Here is a 9,933-nt window from a genome sequence, read left to right on the forward strand (position 1 = left end):
AAAGCAGTGGGGGAAATGTTCAACATCACTGACCATTTGAGAAATACAAATTAAAACAACACTGAGATTCCATCTCTGCCCAGAAAGAATGGCAATAAATCAACCAATAACAAATGCTGGAGAGGCTTTCGGGAGGACTCTTTCTCCATTGTTGGTAGAACTATATAAATTGATACAACCACTGTGAAAATCCGTATGCAGATTCCTCAACAAACTAAAAATTCCGCTTGACCCAGCTATTCCCCTTCTAGGTAACTTCCCAAGAGCTAAAGACATCATACTGTAGAGATGTACACATACCCATGTTTACAGCAGCATAATTCTTGATAGTTAAATCTTTGAAACAGCCTACATGCCCATCAACAGATGAATGGATAAAAAAGTGGTGCTTTATGGTAGTATTACTCTACCATCAAGAAGGTATAAACTGGGGCTGGGGATTTAGCTCAGCGGCACAGCGCCTGCCTGGCAAGTGCAAGGTCGTGAGTTCAATTTCTGGTACTGGGGAAAAAAAAAAAAGAAGGTATAAACTTGAGTCATTTGTAGGAAGGTAGATGCACCTCAAGACCACAAAGTGAAATAACTCAGATACATAAGCTTAAATATCACATGGTTTTTCTTCTATGAAAAACTATATATATATACATGAAATAAAAGACAGATAATAGGAAAAAAGAGAAAAGGTATTACAATCCAGTGTAAACAGTGCATCTAAAAGTATACCTTAACTTAGTACAATTTTCTCACGTTTGTTATGTTCTTTGGCCTGTTTGCCTGGTTTTTCAATCTGTATATAGTTAATTTTATAAGGTCTTATAAATGAATCTGATATGGGGGTGGGGGGAGGGGGGAAAAAGGGAATTGAAATGTGTTCTGTACATGGACTAATCCCTTACAGTGAGTGTAATCATTACATACTGCAAACATCAGGTACTCATAAAAGTGAAAAAAAAAATTTTGCAATTTAAAACAATGGCTTCTATTTACATCAGCTATTATTAATCAGGGTTCTAGGGGCTGGGGATTTAGCTCAGCAGCATAGCGCCTGCCTGGCAAGCACAAGGTCGTGAGTTCAGTTCCCGGTACTGGAAAAAAACCAAAATAAAAAAAATAATAATCAGGGTTCTATCACCTCAGGAAAAAAAAAAAAATACATAAAATATAGGAAACTTAAGAGACTTTTAGACCTTTGGGTCTCATTGGTCCTTGAGTTTTTTGTTTTTTTACAGAGACTGAACACACAAGGCCTCAAGCATGCCAGGCAAGCACCCTACTAAGCTAAATCCCCAGCCTTATTACACTCACGGACCATTTTCTCTTTTCCTAGGGTGACTGATTAAATACTCTAACATGGAAAGGTGTCCTGGTCTTGCTGTCTCTGGGATGTGTACTATAGTAAAATTTGCAGCCTTTAATCTAGCTCTTGGAGCACGCTGATTTTTTTTTTTTTTTTTGGAGACTAGGGGATTGAACCTAGGGTCTCTGCATTGAGCTACATCCCCAGCCTTGAGTCTAAGTTGTTAAATTGCCCAGGCTGAACTTGTGATTGTCCTGCTTCAGCCTCCTAGAGTGCCAGGACACAGGTGTGCAACACATCTGGCCAAGCCGTGATCCCTAATGTTTGTTTCTCCTATGAACTCATTTTTTTCTGACTTACCTACGTGTAGGACCCTCTAGGGCTCTGCAAGCAGCATCCCACAGCCTGGGCACCCCACCTTTTTCTCTCTTCATTTTCTTAACCCTCTTGGTGGTGACTTTTTCCTCTTTCTACTTACGAAGTCTCTCTCCAGCAAGGAGAGACTTTGTATAACAGGGTTTCAAAACTGAGTAAATGTGGAAGGACGTCTACCTGCTCTGGACAGTCCTAACTTGAGAGTTCCTAGCTGGGCAGGGCTGGAAAAGCTCAATTCCAACAACAAAGCAGCCTCATCCTAAGCAGGACGTGGAGTGGCTCTATGGCATGTGACAAGTCAAGTCAAAGGCGGTCACTCCCTCCCTCTGGCCATCTGGCCTTTGGAAGTAATCATCTCTATCCCAACAAACCCCACTGGTGTGGCGCCACTGTTTTTCATGCACTTCTAACCCTGCAAAATGTGCACCTAATGAGCTAACAATACCGCCCTGGCCCGAGCCTCGGCCTTGCTGGACACTCTTGAAAGTGTTTTCAAAGAGGATTGCTCTGCGAACGCTGCATTGGAACCCAAAGGCCTTACCTGACCAGTACAGAGTCAAGGTGAACTTGGAAAAGACACAGTAACAGGTCCGTTGTGTTGACTACTTCTAAAAACTGAAGCCACCATTACCTGCTTCAAGACTTTTCCAACGTTTTAAAACACGCAGGACAAGTGACCAAAGGCCAAGCACCGACGCAGGGGTTCATTTCAACGGCTCTAAGTCAAGACTTAAAGGCCGGCTGCCTCCTACCAAGAGTAAATATCACACATCCTGTTTATACACAGAGCTTGTTGTCCACCTGCCCTTCAAAGCCAGCGTAACACCCCCGACTCACACCCCCCCACCCCAACTTCCTGCTCACCCCGGTGCTAGTGTGGTGCCCTACTCATGCTTAAGGGCCTCCTCCGACAAAATACTCTGCATTACAATAACTTTTAAAGAAAATACTTTATTACACCGTGGAAAAAAAGGTATCGATCAACTAGATTCATACTTGTTTGAAAAAAACTGAAAATTTATTAATTAGACAGTACGTGGACATCCTGCTCCACACGGGAATGGGAGATGCTAAGGTTCTCTAAGTATTGCACAGTCTGGAGAAAAAAAAAAACAACAAAAAAGGGGAAAAGGGCGGGGGGAGGGTTGGAAAAATCACATGATATTGGGAACCATCTCACATTATGAATAATCTACCAAGAAACACTTAAAAAAGAAAACCCTTTGTTTCTACAGTAGCTTTGAGTTTATAGTTCTTGGAATGACTGTATTCCATCGACATCTCAGTAACAGGAAGCTTCGTTTTAGCAATGCCTTGTGCAAATATTGATAAAAAAATATATAAAATAATGCAGTCCATCTCTCGCCATCACCCCGGCACTCACAACGCGCTCGGTGGAGGGGTTATGCGGTGAGTTTTGCCTGAAGCTCCATCTCCGCAGCCCGTTTGAGCGCCACGTCCACGAGAAGCTGAAATCCGCTAAAATCCTGGTTGAGGTCCGGGGGAGTGGGCGGAGGGGTATTGAAGAGCCCGCTCTGCGCGTTTGTACTGGACCCCGATTTACACGTGTCCTCCGGGTACCCCAGGGAGGTCTCTGTGAAGCTGCTGGCCGCTGTCTGCTCCGTGTCTGTGCCAACCGGCTGGCACAGGGAGAAAGACACGTCTTTCAAGGCAGTCACCGTGGTGTGGCAGATCACGGAGGGGCGAGGCAGCACAGGCCCCGGGGACAGCGGCCGGCCGAGGGGCGGGTTTGGTCCAGCTGTGCAGGAATGCACCGGGCTGTCCTCCAGGGCTGGCACGAAGTTTTTGATGCCCATCGCAGCCTCCAGAGAGCTGGCCTCAGAAATCTTGGCCCCACGGCGGGAAATCGTGAACTGATTGGGATCTTTGCCGTCCTTTCTCAGCATGTCGGGGAGGAGCCTGCGGCGAGCGTTGATGAACCAGTTGCAGACCTGAAATCACAGCGGGAAGCTTAACACCTCCTCACCTGGGAGCGAGCGCTTGGGGAGGGGGGCTCCCCTTTGGAAGAGGGGAGGCGGAAACCTTCTTCTAACTCAAATTTGCTCTAGGGTCTCTCTGGCCTCCAACTTTGGCAGGAGGGGGAGGGAGGTACACATTCTCAAACACCTGCAGATGACTCAGAAAGCCTGCCTCTAACTCTCCCCTTTTTACCCTGTTACCTACTGCCCGGCGCTGAAGTTAATCAACAATGAAGTTAATCAGCGACTGGAAAGCCCTTCCTCTCCGAAGAGCGCCACACCTCCCGGTAACTGATTTCTCCCAGTTCAAATGACTGTGTCAACAGACCCAACACGAATTACCTCACCGAAGTCTGTGCTTGTTTAAATTTCAAACCAGTTTCCTGGGCAATGGAGGAAGGTTTCGCCTCCTTTTTCTGTCTGTGGCGGAGAGGAAAGCTCTCTTTGGGGGCAGTAAAGGAAATGCTATTTGGCAGATGACTGTCAAGGGCTTCTGGGCTCTCTAAACAGCCACTTACTAGCTTTTAGCTCAGTAGAGTTTACAATATGAAAGTATTCCTTCTTTTCTGAATGGGGAGGCACTTCATGACCTAACACGCAGGAATGCTATAAAATGACTTTAAAAATAAAAATGTGTGCGTAGCCGGCCGGGGGTGCCGCTCACAGCAGAGCACCAGCCCAGCTGGGGCAGGGCCCTGGGTCCCCCCGCTCAGAAGATACCTGTAGTGTGGACAGGTGCGTCTGCTGCGACAGCAGCGCTTTCTCTTGCTCCGAAGGGTAGGCGTTGTACCGGTGCTCAAACAGCCAGTCCCGCAGGATCTGCACGGACTCCTTGGGCAGGTTGCCCCTTCTCCTCCTCTTGCTGGAGCTGGCAGAAGAGGAAAGGTCCAGGGGGATGTCCATGCTGTCCTCATCTTCTGTCTCACTCCCGGACACCGCAACAACACCTAGGAAAGGGCAAAGGCCGGCTGTCACTCGCGCCTACCAGCAAGGCAACTGTCGTAGGCCTCCTTTAATCCGGCGGGTCCGTGTGATTGCATTTCCCCAACTACTGATAGGGAAATAAAGCACTGGTGCTTTCTGTCCTGAATCACCAGGGAACAAGTAAAGCCTCCCAGAACAATGTGGCTGGCGCACATGGTAGGTTCCCAACCACTTTCTTACACGCTGCGCGTCAGGATTTAACTTCCCACATTCCTTTGGGCAATGCTCAAAAAGTTTACAAATTGCACCCAGACTGAATAACTTGCTGCATTTACAGCTATTAGGTAATCAGAATGTGTCTAGTAACTTCTCAGAGTCACTGTTAACCAGAGGTAGCAATCCAATGGGTACACAGTTTTAAATGCTAATCTTCCTCTTGTCACTGAAGGTTTAAAAGAAAAGAGGATTTGCACATTTTTTTCACTAATAAAGGAGGGAAAATCACATGCTTAACCTGTTAGTACTCTAAAGGTAAAATATTGTTAAAACGTTTTATCAATGCCAAGATCATTTCTTATTCGTTGCGATCTACATTTATTCAAAATCAGGCCCCTACTTTGAATAGACAGGACTAGTCACTTGTTAATTAAATGACTACTGCAGTTTTCAATTTCATTACACAAAAATATTTTCCTACTATTAATACTTTGGAAAGAAGATACCAAATAGCAAATAAATTTAAAACCTTCTATAAATACCAGCTGCCAATTTAATACCAGCCTAGGCTACTATGCATATCAATAAAGGGTTCAGACTTAAATCCTTACATGACAAAGAACACTGCATATGCATCTCCCAAGGGAAGTTCTTTTGGTTGTAAGTACTTTAATCCTACCACAAATTTTAAGAATTCACAAGCATGAGAACATTTAAAGCTGACACACCGATTTCAATAAAAATTCAAGGCCTGCCTGATCTTCACATTTAAGCATCATTTTGACCTTAAAAATTTTAAATAACAATGCCATTGACGCTGCTTTTCAAAACAACTGTCTTCAAAATATTTTTTCAGCCATTCAATTTAAAATCTTTTAAATATAAGTTAACAACTATAAGCACGTTTTAAAATACTAGTACTTCTATATTAGGGAAATTCATTTTACAAGGTTTCCATTTTTAGCTTTGTAAACTTTTTCTTTTTGTAGTATGTAACTTTGGTGAAAGAAAACCGACCAGTTTTAATTGAGTTGGCTTACCCTGATATAATTAAAAAAAAAAAAAAAAACCCAACCTCCTCCTAGGGGTAAAACCATCCAGAATTTCTGAAGAGTTCTGAATTCCAGTAATGGACTGCCTTGGCTTGGTGACAGTTTTAGCTTTGGACTGCAGGGGGCCGAAGGTGTGGGAGGGCGTTCCTACAGGAAAGGAAAAACTCTGCACAAAGCCAGCAAGTTCTAACAAAGGAGGTGGATGATTCCGCAAATTCACCGTAGCTCAAGGCTTTTAACAGACAGCCATAAATAAACCACAGAAGAACCCCAACGTTTTAACTGCCATGTTATTTGAAGTTTCCCTTCCCCCGAAGATTTAATTAAGCAGTTTCTATAAAGGAAAAAAAAAAAGTTTAAAGAAAGGGCACGTTTAAAACCGAAACCGCTTTCACTGCTGGGAGAACTGAGAAACTTTCAAAACCCATGTTAAAATTCGGGTAAAAAACTATTCATAAAAATAAAACCTTAAGAAAGTATAAACGAGTCCTTTGGTTTGATAACTATGAAATCTCACTTCTAAACACGTGCCGAGTTACCCGCACAACTAAAGCAAATTTGAATAAAGCAGTTTGTTTAAACACTCCAGCGTCTGAAAAGCCAGACAGACTTCTCCAAGGCTGTTCTTTTCCTCTCCCCACCTTTTTTTAAGATCTGGAAAATGTGAAAACTTGCTCACTGAGCACTGAAGTCCCGACTGTAAGTTGGTAGTAAAGAGTCTGAGATCAACAGAAAACCCCCGAAGCCTGCCCTTTGATCTACTAGCTTAGTTTGACAAGAAGCCTGATCTTGGAGAATAGGTTAGTGACAAACAAAAGCAGGTTTCAGTTAAGCAACACCAACCGAACTGCGAGCGACTTTACTCTGCTCAGTGCATTTGAGAGGGGGAAGGAAAAAAAAAAAAAAAAAAAAAAAAAAAAAAAAAAAACAGAAAGAAGAAAAGAAGGAAAAGAGAAAGAAAGAAAGAAAGCGCCTGCCTGGCAAGCGCAAGGTCGTGAGTTCGGTTCCCGGTACCGGAGAAAAAAAAAAAAAAAAAAAAAAAGAATGCCAAGCCTCTGGGTCTGCTAACAAATATTTCCAATATGTGCACAAAAGCTGCAGGAACCGGAAGTGAAGACTGGCGTCCCTGGGCTAAACCACGCTTGCTGCTGTCAGGGCTGTTTTCATTAAAACTCTCCCTGTTCATGGTGGCTCAACTTGGAAAAACAAAAAGGCTTTTTCCTCGTTACTCATTTCCTACTGTAACAGAGCCTTTTGAAAAGTTTCCCGGTTACGACTTGTTTCCAAACCTCTTGCTCTGCTGCTTACACTTTTAAAAAATGTGGTTGGGCGGGGGACAGAATCACAAGCCTCTTACTCCTTCCACATACAAGGAAACGCAGTCTGGAAAAGCCACAAGATGGCCTGCGGATCCCACGGCTCTGGGAAGCAGTCTTGAGTCTGCACTTTCTTTTTTCTGAACTACTTTCAGAAATCAAGACTGGGGTGGGCTGAGGGGCGAGAAGTTGGCGGTAAAGTTGGATTTCAAAAATATAAAGGCGACTAAAGCAGAATCTAGGAGATCAGGGCAAGTTTAATTAAGAAAAACCAAGCCTAACCTAACGAGTTTCCTGAGGAGACCCTCTCCCCTCTGGAAGCGCAAGAGGAATGGAACTTTAAAAGCTCAATCCATGGTACACCGGGCTGACCCTGCCAAAGAGCAATCCCAAAGCGAGGAGCAAATCTCAAAGCAAGAATTCAACACAATCACACACTGGGAGCAAAAAGCCTCCAGGGGTTTTCCGGACCGAACTTCTTCCTGCTTCTTTTAAAGCCATTTTAGAACTTTTTGGCAATCCAGGGCTTTCTAAAAGGTCGCAGTACTATGCATGACACATCATTCCCAAGTTGCAAGTACTTTTGTTTTAGGGAAACTTGAAAAGATGTTCAGGTTTTTATAAGACCGACAATAGGCAGAGTGGGGAGCCCCCTCCCAGGTAGTCGGGCCCGGCACGGGCGCGCGGAGGGGGGGGTCAGGAGCGCAGCGCGCAGCTTTGTTCTGCCGAGGGGTTCAGCCCCATCCGAACTTGGCCACTGCGGACCCGGCCTGCGGCCTCGAACCCCGAATCCCGACCACGGGTCAGGGAACCCTAAAAAAGGGAAAGATACCTGCCCCCACCCCACGAGCAGTGTAGCAGTCACAAAGTTTCCCTGCAACTCGTCACCTTCCATTGTTTCCCAGGAGTCGGCGCGGAGCAGGATGGGGTACCCCTGCGCGCCCAGAACTGGGGATCCCGGCTTTTCCTTGGCGCCTGCCTGCAGTCCCAGCCTGACTCCTAGGCTGGGGGAGGGGGGACACCGGGCTACGGCGGACGATGCTCAAGGGGGGAGGGGGCGGGACCGAATGGGGCGGGCAAGGGGTGTCCAGTGGGGGTGCTAATCAGAGCCGAGCCGCCAGAGCTGGGACAATGGAGTCCCCCCACCCCGCCCCTGCCAAACACCCAGCTTTGCATTTTGTGCCCCCGCAGCCACTCCGCAAACACAGACCCCCACCGAACAGAGAAAGCGTCCCTGCGAGGAACTAGCCCGCCGCGCTCCCAGGGCCACAAGGCTTTGCGTAACACCCCACGCGTTTCCGTAGCCAAGTTAAATGTCCCCAGCTTGAAGCGCCCAGGTTTCCACGGTGTCCCTCGGAGGGTCCGCGGGGGAGGCGTCCCTCCAAGAGACCTGGGTGCTCACGCTGCATTTCACTCCTACGGGGGTACCGGGGAGGGGACCTGGACAGTCCCGTGTGTTTCGGGGTCTTCCACCAGGACCCCCAAAAGAACCCCAGCGGCAGCCCAGGTCTGGAAGAATGCGCGTTCCAGCCGGGGCGCTCCTGGGCATGCGCAGCTGCGCCCCCGCCGCCCTCGCTAGGTCCCCGGGCGATTAACTTCTGTTTTGAGCCACTCCACATAAATCACAACCGAGAACCGGGTCCCGTCCACGCGGGGACACTCGGGGGACCTCCGAGGTGAGAACTCCAAAGTTAACTTCAAAAGGGATTTCGTAGTCTTTGACCTTTCGAGGTTGTTTTTTTCCCCTGTGTATTTTGTTTTTAACCCAGACTGACGGCAAGTTTTAGTTGTAAATCTTCCAGAACGCTTCGTGGAAACAATGACAGTCTCGCTCTTCGGATTTACAACCGAGCCTGCCTGTCACACTTGGCTACTTTCTCACTGCATGCCGCTTTAAGTTGCTGGCCCCGTGTCCCACACTCCTCGTCTTGTCCCCAGTTCATCGTGGGAAAACTTTCGTAGGCTTGGAGAAGCCTTCACTTTCCAAAGCTGCGCGCACCCAGGGCGATGGGGGGGGTCCGGGGTCACATTCCTCGGATTGTGAAAAACACCAGCTCCCTCAAGAGTGCTAGGGTCCAGTGGGGCGTGGGGCCCCCGGAACCCACCTTTCAGACAAAGGCTCGGGTCCTCCCGAGCGGACCCCACGCCCCCCGCCCGCCGGGGAAGCTGGGAGCCACGCGGCGGCGTGGGGAGGCGGCGGAGACAATGAAAGTTGGAGGCGCACAGACAAGGCGCCGAGCGTGTTCTTGACAAAGTGCCAGCAGCGTGGAGCGCTCGTCTCCCCCAGCAGCACCTCGTGTTGTGTCTAGGAGGAAAACAGCCCCTGCCGTTCCAGACACAGCCTCAACAAAGAGGGCGGCCGCCGTTCCAGCCGGAGAACCAGCCCCTGGGGCGGAAAAGTGTCCCCAAGTCACTCGCCCCGGGCCCCTCGCGCGGCCCTGCGCACCGCCTCACCTTTCTTGCTCTTCATGCTGAGCCGGCCCTCCCAGCGCGGGGCAGGGCTGGGGTCTCGGGGGACAAGCGGCCGACCTCCTGCGCCGCCGGCTCTCCGGTAACTTGTAGGACGCGCTCCAGCCGTTATTGCTCCACAAGGCGCTCAGATCGCGGGCGCCCGCTCCTTGGCTGGAACGCGAGTGACACTCGGGCTTCCTCCCGCCCGGACGCTGGGCAGCCGGTTAGGGCTCCGCTCCCCACCGCGCTCCTTTGTTCCCCGCTCCCGCCGGCGCACCTCCGCGCTGTCAGAGTGCGGGCGCGAGGGAAGGTACGGGAGGTCC

General features: G+C 48.3%; 1 protein-coding gene across 1 annotated transcript in view; it reads right to left on the bottom strand.

The window, feature by feature from the left end:
- Positions 1-2,665: 2,665 nt before the first annotated feature.
- Tgif1 (TGFB-induced factor homeobox 1) overlaps positions 2,666-9,933 on the bottom strand; it is a gene marked incomplete in the record, with an annotated part of 8,137 nt that continues 869 nt past the window's right edge. Inside the window, 3 exon segments of the mRNA XM_005372651.2 lie at positions 2,666-3,624; positions 4,372-4,598; positions 9,614-9,933. Coding sequence (XP_005372708.1) covers positions 3,076-3,624; positions 4,372-4,598; positions 9,614-9,629 — 792 coding nt within the window.

The sequence above is a fragment of the Chinchilla lanigera genome, unplaced genomic scaffold, assembly GCF_000276665.1.
Source record: "Chinchilla lanigera isolate Chin_1 unplaced genomic scaffold, ChiLan1.0 scaffold00001, whole genome shotgun sequence".
Classification (NCBI taxonomy): domain Eukaryota; kingdom Metazoa; phylum Chordata; class Mammalia; order Rodentia; family Chinchillidae; genus Chinchilla; species Chinchilla lanigera.